Raw genomic sequence first — 18,820 nt, 5'->3', positions numbered from 1 at the left:
AGGGTATATAATATTGTAAAGAAAATCCCTTATACAGATCCATAAATAGTGGTGGCTGTTTTCATGAACTTTTATCTTGATTTTTTTTAAATGGCATAATGTTAGAGTATAAGATATTTTCAACCTAATTGAAATGATTGGGATATGGTTTCTTTTTTTAAATACTATTTTGAGACCTGTGTAGAGTTAATGAAAGATTTAAAAATGTCACTAGGTACTATACATCTAGTTACATTACTCTTTTATTTTAAAAGTGGAATTAAGACACATATTTGAGGCTTATATGTTTTTGGTATGTATTTGGAGGGGGTCTATATTAAGTACTCATTTTCATTGTGTTATTTTACTAATTGCTAGATGGTTGCACCAAAATAGAAGTTATATCAGGGAGTTGCATATAAAATATAAATATATGGGACTTTAAAAATTTTTAAGGGCTCTAGCATTATGTGGAAGGAACACATTATGTTTAAGGAACCAATAAGTAGTAAAGGTTTAAAAAATTTCAGGAGAAATGTAGAACTGCTAGGATCTGATATTATTAGTAGATATCCAAACATTTAAGTCATTGGTATGACAAATTCTCGGGCTCTTGGGTGCATGTTAATTCTACTTATTTTTATTGGGTGCATGTTAATTCTACTTATTTCTACTATTTTTGTGAGAGAGACAAGAGAGACAGATAGGGACAGACAGACAGGAAGGGAGAGCAGTGAGAAGCATCAGTGCTTCATTGCAGCACCTTAGTTATTCATTGACTGCTTTCTCATTGCCTTGAATGGAGGGCGGGGGCTACTGCAGAGCAAGTGACCCCTTGCTCAACCCAGTGACCTCAGGCTTTCGCACCTGAGTCCTCCACATCCCAGTCCGACACTATCCACTGCGCCACTGCCTGGTCAGGCCTACTTTTCAAAGAAAGTAAAGAGATACTTAATATATTCAAACCCAAACATCTATAATTCTGCTGAAATATGTGTTTATCAAGTCTGAACGGTATAAGCCAGATCTCAAGTTAACTGGAAAAAGCCCAGAACTTGATCACCATTATGCTTTGCAGAGTATATCTAGTGACAAGGCAGTAGAATGATCTCTAATCAAACTTCAGACCTAATAATTAGTGAAGTAACAACATTTGCAAAATTGTCAGATTATATTGTTGAGGTGTAGATTGTCAGCTTTCAGAAATTGAGTTCAATCAGTTTTTGCTCAGCCTGGGTTTACCTTGAGTATGTTCTCTGAATTTGAGACTCGATTTTAAAGTTAGAAAATTTGGGTTTATATGTTAAGTGATTGAAATTAGTGTTTCAAGCCGAGAAGGGATCCACTAACTCAATATAGTGAAAGAAAGGTTGTGATTTAAAGGATTAGAAGCATAATTTCTGTAAGTAATTAGGACATAAAGATAAATTATGAATCCATCAAAATTTTGGCCACAGAGAAATGTACTAACAATGGAAATGAATGTCATAAATGAATGCTATATTTAGGCCACGGTCAGCAGATTTTCAGCTTGTGGCTTGTTTTGTACAGTACGTGGAAACAACTCCTACATTTTGAAGGGTTAAAAGCAAAACTTACAAAGATGTATGTAGCCCACAAAGCTTTAAAGATTATTTAAATCTTGATCTAAGCTATGATTCCTAGGTCAACATATAAGAGTTTGTTTTTTTTTGGCAATCTATTGTAAAATTTTTATTCTCTAGGATTAGCATAAAGTACATTCCTAAAAAGCAAAAGCTAAACAATTAGAAACAACAAACTTAAAAACCCAAGTTAATTTCATTTTTTATAGTATGTAAAAATAAGCCCTCATCCAGTAACCCAATTCACAAAGTATTAAGAATTATGCCTTTGAAGTAAGTTCATTCCTGACCTTCTATTGAAAGCACACAATAGTCTTAAAATGGTATCTACAAACTATAGGAGAATCTTAGTAACCTTAGATAATATACTTTACAGGGTTGCAACATTGATTCAAACTTTCTTTCCTGGAAACAATAATCAATGAGACAAGTTTGTTCCCAGTCACTCTTGTTAAAATTGCTTATCATGTTAGATTATTTCCCACCTCTGTCATCATTGATTTGTGGTTTTGCATGAGTTAAGAGGTGAGCTCTCAGGTCATTTGACTGAACAAACTTCTTGCGACAACCCTCAAAAGAACATACAAAAATCTTCTCCCTGGTGTGGATGCGTACATGCGTGCGCAAATTGAAGTCCAGGGAAAAGCGTTTCCCTCACCCTTTAAAAGTGCACCGAAAAGGCCTCTCTCCAGTATGAACCACAAAATGTCTCTGTAGTTTTGCTCTCATAAAATGCTTTTCCACATTCTGCACACACGTGATTTCGGGGACCATGAACTGATGAGATGCTGTCTCAGGGACTCTTTGCTCTTCAACTGTCTTATGCATCCCTTATAAGGACAGGCAAATTTTTCTGGAACATCACATTCTTTATTGTTTCCTGGCTTACTTCTAGCAAATTCTGCAGGCTGTTTGGGATCTAGTAAGTTAGTGTTGAATTTTTGTCCAGGAGGAAGCTTCTTGCCTGTCATGGATTCAGAACACTCAACAAGTGACTTCTCTCCAAAAGTCTGTTGAGGCAATTCTTGTGCCCCCTTTTCTGTGTATTTCGAGGGACATTCAAGTAGTGTGCCTACTGGAAGAACCTGTTGAGAAAGCTTTTGCTCTGATCCTTCTGTCAGGCAGTTGAAGGACTTAAGAAGGATGTCCTCTTCTGGGATGGGTTCAGAAAACTCACCTCTTATTACGTACTCGATGTAACAGTCAGGAGGTTCCTCTTCCCCAGCCCAAGCCCTGGTCTTGTGGCGGCCATGGTCCTCACATATTGTAGAGAGGTGCCTGCTGGGCTGGGTTGGGCTTATCCCCACTGAGGGCTCTTCCACCCAGGCCTTTCCATGCATAGGACCTTGCATTTGTGTTCGGTTGCTGCTCCATGCCCTGCTACTTCCTCTTTGCAGGCTCGCACCAGAATGTATCAGCCATTTGCAAGCAGCAGTGGTCTGGGTAGGTTCTCAGCAAGCACCTGCTACTAGACAGTCAGTCTGTGAGAGCAAGGTCCTCTTCTGTCTTACTCGCATGTCCCAGCACTTAGTACTCAGTCCCTTAATACCACGCGACTTTCGATTTCCTAGCCCATTTCAAGGTAAGACGAGGAAGAAAAGGAAGAGTTCTTTTAAAATAAAAGTTTCATTCTATGTGCAAATTAAGTCATCCTACCTATCCTGTGGAAAATTATGAAATCAGAAGTATTTTAAAGCAAACTTTTTGCCTCTAATATACTCAGAATAAGGGCCAAGATATTTGGTAGCCATTTAGTAAAGATGATTATTTTTTTGTAAGATGGTTTTATTATTTTAAGAAAAGATCATGCAGCTTGTAACTTAAATATGTTGCCCTGCAAGCTATTAGGAAAGTGTAAATTTGCTATAAAAGCAAGCTGAATGCTATGATTCATGTTTAGTGGCACTTCTCATCACAGTGCTTAAATCTTTGTTACGGTCAATATTTCCATCAGGTGAGAATTCTGAACGTTTTGAAAGGGTAAGAACAAACTTGTTGATTTAACTCCATAGGATGAGCTGGAACAAATGAATGGCTTCTGAGGACCAACATTTCTCAGAGCTTTATTGGGAGACTGCCCTTTTAGGCAGAGTTTAGCTTTTGTGCCATTGATTACTTCTTTTTTTTTTTTTTCTTTTTTTTTTCTTTTTTTTTTTCCATTTTTCTGAAGCTGGAAACAGGGAGAGACAGTCAGACAGACTCCCGCATGCGCCCGACCGGGATCCACCCGGCACGCCCACCAGGGGCGATGCTCTGCCCACCAGGGGGCGATGCTCTGCCCATCCTGGGCGTCGCCATATTGCGACCAGAGCCACTCTAAGCGCCTGAGGCAGAGGCCACAGAGCCATCCCCAGCGCCCGGGCTATCTTTGCTCCAATGGAGCCTCGGCTGCGGGAGGGGAAGAGAGAGAGAGGAAAGCGCGGCGGAGGGGTGGAGAAGCAAATGGGCGCTTCTCCTATGTGCCCTGGCCGGGAATCGAACCCGGGTCCTCCGCACGCTAGGCCGACGCTCTACCGCTGAGCCAACCGGCCAGGGCTCCATTGATTACTTCTGTATAGATTAACTAGAACTCAGTTGTTCACTTCTGAATGGAAGGAAAGGTGAGAAATGGCTTATGAAAATTAGAAAATAACTTAGCAAATTTTTGTTTGAGGAGTTATGGTAGGTACTTATTAGGGTTTTAAATCAATATCTTTGCCCCTTTTGCTGCCCATTTGGTAAGATGTGGCAGTTCTGTGTGGGATTGTATGTGTATTCTATGCTTTGGGAATGGAAGACAAAAGATAACTGGTGATAACTAGTAGAGAATTTAATTCCTTATGGGTTTTTAACCTATTAGATAATTGATTCATATCAGGTGTGAGAATTGCTCTGAACTGATTTTGATTCTTAAATAGCTACATCACTGGTATGGAAATATGAAAAATTAAGTTAATATTCATGATATTTCTATTTTGTCAACTGATTAGGGAACATGGGAAGTAACATTTTTAGGCATATTTATGTCACATTAATTGCAGTTGTAGGTGATCTATTTAACATTTTAGGAACTTAAAAAGACCTCTCTGATTTGAAGAAATGGCTTTGGTTTTCATCTGCCTTGAAGTAAGATTCTGTATAAAGTCCATTTGAACTTTTGGTTCTTGACATTTGACTGCCTAAAATTTTGACAGATTGCACTGAATTTCATTTATTAGCTTGAATGTCAGAAATTTGGGGAACACTGCGTATTGGAATTTCTTGTTTTACACCTTGCGTGTAATAATCCATGGTGAAATGTTGCTTTGTTTGGCAACCACATCCTGACAATAATGAAGAAGCACATACAGACATTTTGTGCTTAGAATGCCAGGAGCTATTGTGGAAATAAATAACTTAAGCACATCAAAGAAGTTGGTAGATAACCGCTCTGCCACATCCAGTTTTATGGCTGAAATGTTTAGGATTTAATGATTGGTGAATTAAACTAAACAGGTACCTTTTATTTTCAGAGAGAAGATTGTCTTCTTCCTGGAAATTCTGAATTTCCAGCGAAGCTTCCACTTTTTTTTTCCCAAGTAGAAAAGAACTTTTTCTGTGAACTACTCTAAGGAGTTTCTGAGGGGTGCATGTGAAGACTGGATTGGATAAAGCTACTTTTAATCAGATGTTAATTGTTCACTAGACATGGGGAAAATATCACATACCTAGCTGGTATAGTGGGTACTGCAGACCACTGTATTTTGTTCATAACAGTATCCCTTGAAGACTGAGTGGCACTTTGTCACTATATATCAAAAATCCTGTATAGATCAAAGTTTTTAACAATTGGACTGACCTCCTTGCTTCTTGAGTCAGAAGGTGGAACTGGCCCTGATCAGATTGTTTGGCTGGTTAGAGCATCATCTGGAAGCACAAGAGGTTGCTGGTTTAATCCCCTATCAGGGCACCTACAAGAACAGATTGATGTTCCCATCTCTCCCCCTCTCTAAAATAAAAAAAATAAACATAAGGTGGAACCAGAAGTCGTTGACTGAAGTAGAGAAGTGCTTTGGATGCTGTGTAATGCTAAGTGAAAATATCTAAAACATCAGGAAAATTCTCTTTTGGAAGAATGGAGAAAGGTTATTAAGAAGAAAATAACTATACTGTTGGAAGAGTATAACTAGCATCTGGTCACAGGAGAGCATTAATGTTCCTTTTTCCAGGATCATTCCTCTTTTGCTGCTTACAGTTCTTAAACTTTTTAAGTGGGGATTTTTGTTTCTGTTTTTTGAAACTCAGCTGAAAGCTACCCTGCCATAGACCAGAGGGGGTAAACTAAAGGGAGTGTTTATAGAAGAACCTTAGGAAAGAGCTATTGTCTATAGTACTGTATGGAAAGAAGGCAAATGGTCTTTTACTCCCTCTGATAGAATAAAGTAAGATTTTTTTTTCTAAATGAAATCTGCGGGTACTGTTTTCACCTTGAGAGAGAGTGGCTGGTGAGGGTGTCTGGGCTTAGTTTAGATAGCATAAGAAAAATATCCTTGAGTTAACATGGGCCACATTCTTGGTTAACGTGCGGGGAGACAAATCATCTTAGCAAGTTAATTGAGACTTTCTTTGGTAAAGGAAAATGATTTTTGCTACTAATTTTCATTGAATTTTGCAGATTTTTTAATATAGTGAAGATTTCCTGCTTGTGGGAGGGCCTACCTTTCCAGTGAAAATCTAGGGCCTTTCAGAACAGTTTATTCTCTGAGAATTTCATTATAGCTTTAATAGTATTTCTTTGGGTCCACAGCATGAATGAGAAAGGGGAGGAAGGTATTTTGAACCTCATCTACATTGTCTTGTCTAGGCAAGGCCACAGCCTTAATGGAATAACTACTTAAAGTTGTGGGAATTGAAAAGTGGCCTTACAGGGATCCCATGGCAGCACATAACAGATTTGTTTTATTTCTTAGAGCTGTAATTGAAATTCAGCAAACCTTACCTTAAGAAAAACTTGTAGATAAATGACCACTAATAAAATGTATAGCCAGTTACTACAGAGTAAAGGGAAGGTGTTCATGTTTCAACAATTAATACAAGCAACAAAATTGAGTTATGCAGCTCAATTTCCTTTTTGCTTAGGAAATAATGGCTTTCATGTTTGGGGAAAAAAGGTACATTGGGTGGGGTTTATAGCTGTTGAAGTACACAAATTGCTCTTGTTACTTTTCTATATAAAAGACAACTTTTAGAATAGCTTTATTCCATTTATCGATTTCCTTAAAATAATGGGTGTTCTTGGGAGTGTTCATTCTGTGGCCTGTGTGCCTTGTATGATTTAGATTAGCTAGGTAAATTAGCAAATGTAGGAGTACCAGATTTATCATTTAAAAACTGACCTTTTTTTAAGGTAGAGTTCTTGGGAAACGAATGATCTAGGACTTGAGAAGTATGAAAATGCCAGGTTTTGGTTATTTAGTAAAAACAGCTCTGAAGATTTTTATGACATCAGTTTTAGTCAGCTACAGTTAGAACCACAGTTGATGTAAGTCTGTGGAGAAGTCATTTGCATAGAAAGGAGTTGTGTAATTGAAAGTTAAGGTCTGAAACCAGACTCTTCTATATTTAGGTACTAGTAGTGTGACTGGTTAATTTATTTGTATTTCAGTTTCCTTTCCCATAGTGGAGATAACACCTCCCTTAAACCAGTCTTGGTGAGAACTGAGTTACCCATCTTAAAAATAGCATGTACTAAGTATATGGCCCTCTCCCTCCAGAGTTCAAATCCACACATTCAATTGAGGATTATAGGTATTCCAAAAAATGTTACTTTGTTGGCTGGGGTGTACTATGTAGTTAGGTCTACTGTGAACATGTACAGACTTCTCTTGTTATTCTCTAATCACAGTGCAGCTATTTGTACTGTATTAGGCATAAGTAATCAAGAGATAGTATATGAGGGGCTCTGCACAGGCTATATGCAAATGTGCTATTTTATATAAGGGACTTGAGCATCCAAGGATTTTGGTATCTGAGGGAGGTAGTCCTGGAACAAATGCACTGTGCTATCTTTTGAGTGGGAATTTGGCAAAAACTGGATTGTTACATAAACTTTGTATTAAACATCTAGTGCTTCAGTTATTGCCCCAACATCCCAAACCCCACCCTCATCTGTGTCATCTTTGCCTTTTCTATTAACTGGCAGCAGTAGTGAGGGTCAGTGGAAGCGTCAGACAAGTGGAAGATGAAAGACACGGGCCGTAAAGGGGTTGGTAGTGTTCGTCTCTAGACCCATTGTGCCAGGTCTTTGGGGAGAAAGAATTGGTTACATTTCGTTGATTTTGTCCAATTTTAAGAGTAAGGAATATTTATAATGAAAAGAATGCAGACATGGAATTTAAAAATCTGTGGCCAGAGGAAATGACTTAGCATTTTTGTATATATTTTAAAAAATGTTTTCATTGATTTATAAAGGTGATGTGATTCTGTTCATTCTTTTGTAACTGACCATTTCCATGTCAAATATTGTTACACTTTTTGAAAGATTGCATAATATGCTTTTCATCAATTCTAAGATTCATCCCAATTTCAGGCATTTTAAAATGAAGTGGGGAAAGGGACTTGTACACCTTGGAAATCAACGGCATTAGTTACTAGCAATTTTCCTGTTCAGAATATAATGTAATGGGCGTGTTCTAAAATTGGTAGTCTTAGATTCCATTAAATTCATTGTTGTATAGATGATATAACCAAGTTTCTACTAAATATTTAGGCCCCTCTCCCCATTGTAATTAATGCTGTGATAACTCATACTCGGTTTATTTATACTGTTCTTTGGCCTACATTGTTAGGAGTGGAGTTGTTTATTCAAATTTTTAGAAAATGTTGCCCAACTGCCTTCAGAAAGGAGCCAGCTAGCATGCCTTGTTGCAAACAGCAGTTTCTCTAATGACTACTGGCTTTTTTTAAATTTTGCTAATTTGTTAAGTAAAAAGTGATTGTAGATGATTGTTTTATTCCTGCTTAGTGAGCATTTAATGTTTTGTGTTTCTCGGTCCACTTTCTTTGAAGTGTTAGCTTTTTTTTTCATATTGGTATATACTGCAAATATTTTTACCTAATATGGTGTGTATGAGTCTTGCAAATTTTTCATTGGAAATTTATTCCAGTATAGCTTGATGTAAAGATCTGGCTTGTTTCTTTTAGATGTCAATTAGCCAGTTGATTGTATTTATCATTTTAGGGGGAAGAAGAGAACTTTCTGATCTCTTATTCTAGAGAGTAGTTTACTTGAGGATTCACCTTCTATAAGATTGGTTAATGTGAACATCCGTGAGTCCTGTAGAATAGGAAGAGAAAACAGGGCTCCTTTGCAGGGCTTGTGCAGTGATATTGGGACACATGAGAACCACATCATGTGAGAGAAAGAGCTTCAGAAAAACCAAGAATCGAACACCAGAGGTTGACTAGAATGGAATGCCTAGCTTGGCATCTCTTTCGCTGGCCTCGGCATTGGTGAGGTGCAGCTGTAGGATATTCGTGGAAGCTGAGAAATTGGGACAGGGTAGAGGGAGAAAGGCGGTAAAAGAACAGAACTAGGTAACTATTCTGTTACCTGTTGTCTAAAATGGAGACAAAAGCCCAGGAAATAGAATCTAGCTTCTGAGAAAGCAGGGTCTTTAAAGAAATAATCCAAAAGAAGGATTACTACACAAGAATTGATGGTAAGATTCCCATATATCCAGTAGGTGTAAATTAGAGTTGATAATATTTAGGTTCCAGCGAATTAAGAAATTTAATGTGTTGGATAGAGATTCCTGGGTTGGTTTTGGCAGTATATCAGGAGCGAGGATTTAAATCATTGCTAATTCTCTTGAGGAATGAAAGTCTGGCTGTATGAATAGTGGTGAGCTCCACCTAGTCCGGATAAGCTAGGCAACCTGATTTGGAATTTTGTGTGTGGACAGGGTGGGGTGTTCAAAAGCTATTTGGGGCAAGGACAGAACAAGGTTACCCATCCTCATTCTTGGAAAGAAGACAGTTTATCTGGCAGCGAGCAGCTAGTCTTGCGCAAATATTTTTTTTAAAATACACACTGCTATATGTGTTACAGCAGTTCTGCTAGTGAACGGGGGAGGGGGGGGTAGAATGGAGGTTGGGAATGAAGAGCAAATGCAAACTCAGTTGTCCTGATAAAGAGGAAGCATGCACAGCTGGAATGGCTCCTGGAACAGAGGAACAAGATGCAAGTGGCGGCGGGTGGCCTCTTGTACTTTCCATTGGTAGCCCACTATGTGCCATGTGTGGTGCCAGGGAAATGACTGCATGGTTCCTGCTTTCAAGTCGCTAACAGTCCAGTAGAAGTAGGTGGGGTGGGCGTCATGTCGGGAACACCGAGAAAACCTCTGCATCCTTAAAAAGGAGCCTTTAGGAGTCAAGTTTCCCTTTGTCAAAATTTAAATAATAAATATTTTTAAAACTTTAGAAAAGCAAATGAGGACTGCAGAATACCCTGGCATTTCAAGGGAAGGGAAAGGGGGTGTGGTGGGGGGCCTTTGGGGCCAAGTGGAAAAGGGAAGAGTAGGATGGATAATCAAAAAATCAAGGATAGGTAAAAACAAGTATTGCAAGAAAGAAAAGTTGGCTTCCATTAACAGGAGGTGATAGGTTGGCTGGCTTCCAAGGAAATGGCCTTGTCTCAGCCCATTGCAAACAAGAAGAACCACATTCCAGGGGCAGACAAGCCAATGCTGAGGCTGCTGAGATGCCAGGGACTGGTGGGGTGCTGCATGGCAGCCGAACAGACTAGAATGGGGATGTAGGGGAAAGAAGAAAGCCTGGGAGAACTAAGTAATATTAAATCTGGAACCGCAAGAAGCACAGATGAGTTAAAACATGAACAACAAGCAGAGCAATATTTGTTACTTGTATTTCTAGAGCTGTAAGGGACACCTTCCTCAGTTCTAGTTTGGGTGTATTGGGGCAGGAGGAAGGTCCTATGCTTGACAGGGATTTGAGAAAAGTTCTTGGACCTTTTATCCTGTCTCTTGGGATGGGTAGGATTAGCAGTTAGACCACCGGTTTGGCAGAAGTGTCTATAGTGATGGGATAGAGACTGATGCAGAAGGGGCGGGTGACAGCTAGGGCTACAGCTCTAAAGGAGTAAAACGTATCATGATCCAAGTTTGTGCTATGGAAAAGAATTCTCTTCCAGGCTCAACTTGAGCTGTCTTGAGGACCAACTCAGTTTTCCACAGGAAGAAAAGCAGAAGGATAACTTATGAGTGTGACAGTTTGGGTCTTTTAGAACCTGACCCTGAGACAGCCCTGGTCCTGAAGGCAGCACCTGCTGTATCAAAGAATACAAGGGGCAGAAAGCCTTTGGTTTGCTCCTTTTCAAGACATCTGGTCTCAGAGAGGCTGTCTGCTTAAGGTCCTAGGTGAGTTTCCAGTAGCTTTCCACAGTCAAGCTGTTCTTCTCACTGCAAGGTGAAGGCAAAATAAAAGCAAAACTAGGGAAAAGGGACATTCTTAGACTTCCACAAATAAGGACAGTCACAACCATCTTAGAAATCCTTTTATATTGGTGTTCATGTCATTTGTAAAACTAGAACAATCTGTTTTGAAGGTATCTTTAATTCTGACTAATGTATCCATCATCTGTAGCTATGTTATAACACAAAAGCCACTAGCCATGTGTGACTTAATTACAGTAAAAATGCAGCTGTTCAGTTATACTAGACACATTCCAAAGTGTCAACAGCCCACGTGGTTACTGTCTACTGGATTGAACAGTCCAGATAAGCCCACTGGACATTACTGATCTAGACAGAAGACCTGGTATGTAGTTATCCTTTATAAACAGTTCTTGCATGAATGGCCCTCAGGACTGTATGCCATTCATTGCTGGTAAGAGTTTTGACTTCCACTCTGCCCTTTCCCTTTTCCAAGGGAAAAACCAAGAAAGCATAGTCAAGAAAGTCGCAGGAACTTAGGCTGGAGTCACTATGTCCACACAGTGAAGGGTGTCACCTTAAACCTCTGGGGAAGGCAGGATGAGCTATCAGTTGTAGCCACTTCTCGGTTCCTGAGATTCACCCTGGCTTGACTGCCTCTCCAGCTGCAACCAGACCCAATGGCAGCACCCAGAGGGGATGACAGCCGGAGCAGAGGGCTGGGAGATGGGCGTTCTGTGCTGAGTGGGAGCACTGGCTTTCCAAGTTTCAAGCTTCACTCAAAGCATGAGGGAGCCGCACCCCATCTTTAACCGATCCAAAGTCAGCTTCTCGCCACAGGAGAAGGTGCGAGGGTGAAGGCAGCTTGTGGAGAAAACGGAAAGAGAGACGTGCAGAGGCTCCAGTTCTTCCAGGGGCTCGGTTACAGGAGCCTCCTGTGAAGGGAGATAATCCATGTTGGAGGGTAAGTAGCCCTCATGGGTGGGAAGGTAGTCCACTGGGAGGACGATGACTGGGCTGGCTGGGTTTCCTGGCTGTGAGTCGGGGCCCCTGCTCCCCAGCACCTTGTACAGATCCACTGGCTGTCCTGTCTCTGCTGTGAGAGCTTTTGGAGGTGGTGAGCTTGAGGCACTGTACTCTGTGTCTTCCTCAGAGGTATAGCGACCTTGGACTCTTTTTCCCTTTTCTGGCCAGTTGGGGTGAAGGAGGTGTCTGAAGACTGGGGTCATTTGATGAAGAACCTCGCTGATGAGCAGGGGCTCGGGTTCTTCCGGAGTGGGCCCCTCTGCTAGGAGCCTGTCCAAGGGCAGCTGCGTCTTCTCCTGGGAAAGGGGAGGAGGAAGCTCATGTGGCTATGTTAACTAAGTTGCCTTGACAACCAACTTCTCGAGGGTACCAAAAGGCCTCCCAGCCAGCACTAGTCAGCTTGAGGTGGACACTGTGGGCCCTTGATTTTATGAAGTAAGGGAAGCAGTTAACATTGTCAAGGGAGGCTGACGAGCAGGAGCCATGAACTCCTCTCAACCTCCAGCCAGTGTATCGCTACCCTGCTCAACCTCCAACCAGACTTCCTGGTGAGTCCCACTGCCTTAAGCTGCGTTTCCTCTGCTATAGAGGGTACCCTACGTACAAAGGAAAGACTGAGCTTGTCTCTGGGAGAGGAGGCAGGGAAGACTATGAAAGGGTCACACTGGAGCTGAATCCTGAAAAGCGTAGAATTTTTTAGATGGGGAGGTTGTGGGGAAGGAAGACTGGTCTATTCTGGAACCTATTAAACTGTTCACAAAAATTAGGGGATCAGGGAATGTGCAGATATTCCAGTACTTTCAGCCTTTTGTACAGTGCATTTTCACCAATGAAATAAAAGTTGATTTTGCATCTTATTTGCATAATTGGACAGCTTTCTTTGACTTGTTTGCTTTTCTGATATTCTTGTTTAATAAAAAAAATCAAATGCTTCTTTTTTTCTATCGCTTCATATTCATTTTGAAATATCACCTAACTTTTGTGAGCAGTATAGTTCTTAGGCAAACTGAAGCTTCAAGAATAGGAGGAGGTCACATGATGAAGGGACTTTCAAGGGATGCTAAAGATTCTAGGTTTTGATACCACTACTGAAAGGTTTTAGGGTAATATCCTCATCAGTTCTGCTCTTTAAAAAAGACACCTCTAGAATGACTTTTGGAAGAAGTTTTGTCTGTTACATCTCTTGCTTACTTTTGCAACAGCACATTGGTTACTACCTCTTCAGTGTCATATTGCTGCTTTCCCAACCTGCTGCTGATTCCCGAGTCCAAGTCCCAGCACTTTATTAACATTTCTTTTAACAGGATCTATTGGACTTTCCCTACATCCTGGAAACTCTCTTTCCCACTGACCAATCTTACTGAAGCAAAGCGCCAAGTCCTTTTGTTTGTTTTTTTCTGAAGTGAGAAATGGGGAGGCAGAGAGACAAACTCCTGTATGCACCCGACCGGGATCCACCCGGCATGCCCACTAGGGGGCGATGCTCTGCCTATCTGGGGCGTTGCTCCGTTGCAACTGGAGCCATTCTAGCGCTTGAGGCGGAGGCCGTGGAGCCATCCCCAGCGCCTGGACCAACTTTGCTTCAATAGAGCCTTGGCTGCGAGGGGAAGAGAAATAGAAAGGAGAGGAGGAAAGGTGGAGAAGCAGATGGGCGCTTCTCCTGCGTACCCTGTCTAGGAATCAAACTCAGGACTTCCACATGCCGGGCCAACACTCTACCACTGAGCCAACCAGCCAGGGCCCAAAGTGCCAGTCTTTAGACTCAGGCTCACATATGCAGTAAACTTCCAGCCCTTACCTAGGCAGTCAGGTTCCTGCACCTTCCCCCACTTGCCCATGTTTTTGTTCAGAAATTATTTCAGGCACACCACACTTTTTTGTTGTGGGCCACCACCACGCTTTTGCTCCCTGCCAGCTTCCACCGGCTTCTGTTTGCTGCACTGTCCCCTGCTTGACACCTTCCTCTTTCTTGAGGCCTCTCTGACAGTTCCCTTCACTGAACTACAGAAGTGAAGCAAATACCCTTTAGCTTCTTGGCACATGGTGCTTTATAATGTCACCTTTTAAAAAACATGTCCACAAGCCATGTGCAATCAGGGACTATGTCTTAAGAGAGGTGTAGGATGACAAAAAAATAGCCTTGGGACAGGGCAAACCCTCAGAACCAGTCCCAACTCTGACACCTTACAGCTTGGGAAAACCACGTCTCTGGCTTTTGATTCCCTTGTGTGTTAAATGTCAAGCTGTGTAAGAATAATTTGGTCTGGATTGGTTCTGATGTGATGTCCCTTGCCTTGAGCATAGGAAGTTTCCAAAAAGTGAATGATGGCATTGTCTCAGGACAGACTTCCACAGAAGGCCCACACGCCAGAGGGGATGTGTGTGTGTCTCTTTTGGGAGCCTCCTCTTCCCGATCCTGCCATGCTGGTTCTGGCATGTGAGTATGGCTGGGAACATGCTGGGCTCTGGGAAACAGATGTGAGAGATTACACAGGGTGTGGAAATAGCTCCTTATCACAAGGTGAGGTGTTGACTCTGCCTCTTGAAAGCTTTGGCTGTTCTGAGAGAGGCTGTTCCTCAGAGCTTTTATACCACAGACTCTGGTGGACAAGTCCTGGGGCAAGGCCTCTTAGACCACCATTAGCTCAGGTACCGCATGAGACTATTTTAAACTTTTACTAGCTAAAATGGATTAACATTCCAGTGAGCTTCACGACTCATGGTTTTTCTAGTCACATCTTGAGAAATGGTAGGGGTAGATAAGGCCTGAGAACAGAAAACATTTTGTTGGAGTTGAAAGACAATTGTAGTTCTGATGTCTGACCCAGCTTCTTACCAGGAGAGCAGTTTTATAATTTTCTAAATTACTGGTTACTTTTGCAAAAGAAATATATGTATATAGTTTTGTAAGAAATTTTAAAAGTTCAAAGGAAATTTATAATGAAAATTAAGTAGCCCTCATATGTCTGACCCCTTCCCCAAAGGCAGCCCCAATCATTAATTTCATGTGTAGGCTTCCAGAAATATCCTGTGCACATGTGGAGGTGTGTGTGTGTATGTACACAAAATCTCCCTCTTTTCTATACAAATAAGAACCCACTTTAGAAACTGTTACAAACTTTGTATTTTTCACTTTTAAATATCTTAGAGATCTTTAGAAACATAGATCTTTTTAAAAAAATAGTTGCATAATATCCTGCTGTATAGATATACTCAAATTGTTCAACCTGCCCTTCTGGTGGCAGGTTACGTTATGACCAATTTTTGGCTTCTATTTATAATGCTTTAATGAATGTATTTATACTATAAAACTCTGGGCATGGGTGTGGCAATTTCTGTTAGCTTTTCCCTGTGTTACTTTCTTGAACCCTTGCGTGTCTTTCTTAGCATTTCTCCTAGGCTTTTTAGGACATTTGTCATGTCCAGGCAGAGGCAAACAGTCCATGACCCCAAAGCTTCCAGCTTGAAAGCCAGGTGTCCATGAATGACCCAGAGCTGCTTCCCATGATGCTATCTCAGGCTTTTGGGACAGGGACTGTGGAACCTCAGCATTGGGAGACAGATCTTAAAGGTATGCTGGTTCAGCTCCTAGTGCTTGAATCCCCTCTAACTGGTAGCGGCGTCCTGACAGAGTGCATTCCCATAGGTGGTCACGCTATTGCCTCTAAGGGCCCTCTCTCTAGCTTGGAGGTGTTGACTTTGGGAACGTCTCCCCCCATAGCCTGTGCTTAAAGATCTTTTAGAATGTACAGTGTATGGCGAATGGAACATCCTGCTTCTGTGTGAATTCAGGATCCACCATTTACTAGCTGACTAATGTTGGGCAAGTTACTTAGTCCCTTGTGCCTCAGTTTCCTCATCTGAAAAATGAGAATAATAGTACAACTTCATAAAGCTGTTATATAGGTTAGCTGTTAATGCATGGGAAATGTTTTTTACAGTGTCTGGCATATATAAAATAATATATATTGTATATGTATATATAAACAAATATATAATTATATATCATATAGGTGATATATAATATATACAAAATATAAATATATATATATATAAGCGACTGCTATTATTACTATTTTTGCTTTTGTAAGTTAATAGTGATAAAACCCCTCAATAGGCAGAGGAGAGAACAAGTATGAGTCTTCCAGGGAAGAAAGGGAATGGTCTCTGCCTCGTATGAGCCATGTGCTTTACATGGAATCTTTCTTAATCCTCAACAGTATATGTGGGAGATTTTGTCAATCCCTGTTTTACAGAGGATCAAACGAGGGCTCAGATGTCAGGTAAATTGCCCAAGAGTCATCTACATAGTAAGGGGCAGAGGTGTGGTTTGTATTCAAGCCTTATTTCAAAGGCACTAAACTGCAGTGACTTAAATTCCCAGACGAGGCAGACATGGCTGAGACCAGTTCTTTCCCTGAGCAGCGGCTGGCACCACTGGCTTCTGGCCTGAGGAAGGCTGTGGATAATAGAGTGCACTGGGCGTGTGAAGAGGAGAAGGGCTGTAAGGTGTGAGAAAGGGAGCGTGGGGCTGCAACGCCCCGGGCCCGGGAAGAATATGGGCACACCCCTTTCTTCCCCTTTGCTTTCCATAAATGCACAGTCTTGCCCCACGTTCAGATGCCTTCCACTCGCAGACCTTCCACCAGCAATGGACCATCTTGCCCATGGGGAGCTGTTCTCACCTCCTCAGACCACACAGCAGCAGCTCCCTGTGCTTCCTTAACCTCTCTCATCTGCCCCCTGAGCAATCTCTCCTCTAAAACCTTCGCCATATACGTACAGTGGACTGGCTTCCTGCCCAGACCAAAATAGTCTTGGTTCGATAGATCTGTTTCAGATGGGGCTGGGGCCGGCAGAGCAGAGCTTCAATTCTCTTGAGGTCCAATGAGACAGTGCTCAGGCTAGTGCTCAGCAAATGCAAAAACACTTCCTTAATTATTTATTTTTATTAACTGAGTTTATGGGCATGACATTGATTTTCAAAACCAAACAGGTTTCAAATGAACAACTCAATAAAACACCATCTGCACACTGCATCGTGCACCCTCCAAGCAAAGTCTCTTTCCAACACCCCATTTATTTCTTTTAAAGTAAGTTGAGGTGAGGAGAGGAATGAAAAGCTATGAGACTGAGTCTTTTGGTCATAAGCTTCAGAAAATTCCCATACGTGGGAGTAACGACTCAGGTGGTAGCCTAACGTGTATGACTTCAGTTTATTCATAGGCTCTATGTACTCAGGTTTCCTCCTAACTACAATGGGAGGCCTGTCCTCATGTCTAGAACCCCATCTACTGACCATTAAGGCTTTATACATTACCTCCACAATGAGAAAGTTCTTGGCCCAAGTGCTATTTGCTGGGTCTGGAATTTGTCTGCTATACCACTGAGGTCTGAGGGCTGAAAGAAGAAGCAATACCCTATAGATAAAGCAAACGACATCTGGTTAAGTATGTACACGGTGGCATGGAAGCACAGGTTCTTAGTGTAAGGGCTGTTCCGTGTAGGGGTATGAAATAAGCAAACCAAACACTGAAGGAGAAAGATGATGCATCATCCAAGGATGGACTAGTTTAGTGTGAAGTTTGGTTAGATGATAAAGCATCATGCTGCAGTCTCTTGGGGTTTGCTAAATAAACTATGGAGCTTTTGCTCGATGTAATGATTAGCTATCTCTCTCCAGCCATGCACTTATTCAAGAAACATCCCCTTGTGTATGAATGACCAGCACAGTGCTGAGATAGAACAGCAAACAAGAAGACATGGTCCCTACCCTTGCTTACTATGTACTTGATGACAATGTTTATATGGAGTTCGTAATGACAAGTAAATTATAATGCTAAAAGTAGAAAAACAAACAGGATACTAATGATATAAAAAGCTTGAACATAAGCCATGCAAAAAATGCCAAGAAAAAATACCATAGAGAAGCAGTCAAACTGTTAACAGTACTTGTCTCTGGTGATCAGAGGAAATAATGGGTCTTATATATTTTTTCTTCTATATCTTTAGGTTTCTGAAAAAAATTTTTTTTAATTAATTTATTATTTTTTTTCTGAAGCTGGAAACGGGGAGAGACAGACAGACTCCCGCATGCGCCCAACCGATATCCGCCCGGCACGCCCACCAGAGGCGACGCTCTGCCCATCCTGGGCATCGCCATGTTGCGACCAGAGCCACTCTAGTGCCTGAGGCAGAGGCCACAGAGCCATCCCCAGCGCCCGGGACATCTTTGCTCCAATGGAGCCTTGGCTGCGGGAGGGGAAGAGAGAGACAGAGAGGAAGGCGTGGCGGAGGGGTGGAGAAACAAATGGGCGCTTCTCCTGTGTGCCCTGGCCGGGAATCGAACCCGGGTCCTCCGCACGCTAGGCCGACGCTCTACCGCTGAGCCAACCGGCCAGGGCCTGAAAATATTTTTAAATGAGTTTATACTACTTTTATGATGTGGAAGGAGAAAAATCCTAAAAATGCTTTTTATCAATTCATGTGGCTTAAACATTTTGACTATATTTTAAAAATTCAAGACCAATATGGAACATCTTTAAAACCTTGGCTTTAATAAGCTTTGATGTTTAAATAAGAATGGTTAGCTTCTGGGATGTGTTTAGCTCTTTGACACAAGAGATGTTGCCATATGACTCATTTTTCTCCAAAGCATGTGAACAGAAGAACATGTGACTTAGTATATATAGATCATGCAGATGAAGACAGTGCCCAAAGGATGGTGGGCCAATAAAACTGGGTCCCTAAATGACTGTGGAGCAGAGCTGCCAACCAACCTGGATGACTTCCCTCTTACAG

The 18,820-nt window shown here is 41.5% G+C and overlaps 1 protein-coding gene and 1 pseudogene across 1 annotated transcript in view; both read right to left on the bottom strand.

Annotated features, from left to right (window-relative positions):
• Positions 1-1,659: 1,659 nt before the first annotated feature.
• LOC136400236 (zinc finger protein 42 homolog) lies at positions 1,660-3,680 on the bottom strand (annotated as a pseudogene).
• A 6,434-nt stretch (positions 3,681-10,114) lies between these two features.
• IL12RB2 (interleukin 12 receptor subunit beta 2) overlaps positions 10,115-18,820 on the bottom strand; it is an 83,180-nt gene continuing 74,474 nt past the window's right edge. The window contains exons 15-16 of the mRNA XM_066376504.1: positions 17,340-17,439; positions 10,115-12,315 (exon numbers count right to left, since the gene is read on the bottom strand). Coding sequence (XP_066232601.1) covers positions 11,773-12,315; positions 17,340-17,439 — 643 coding nt within the window. The 3' untranslated portion in view covers positions 10,115-11,772. The remainder of the gene's footprint in view (positions 12,316-17,339; positions 17,440-18,820) is intronic.

Source organism: Saccopteryx leptura, chromosome 3 (genome assembly GCF_036850995.1).
Source record: "Saccopteryx leptura isolate mSacLep1 chromosome 3, mSacLep1_pri_phased_curated, whole genome shotgun sequence".
Lineage (NCBI taxonomy): Eukaryota > Metazoa > Chordata > Mammalia > Chiroptera > Emballonuridae > Saccopteryx > Saccopteryx leptura.
This window is presented reverse-complemented; position numbering and strand designations above follow the sequence as displayed.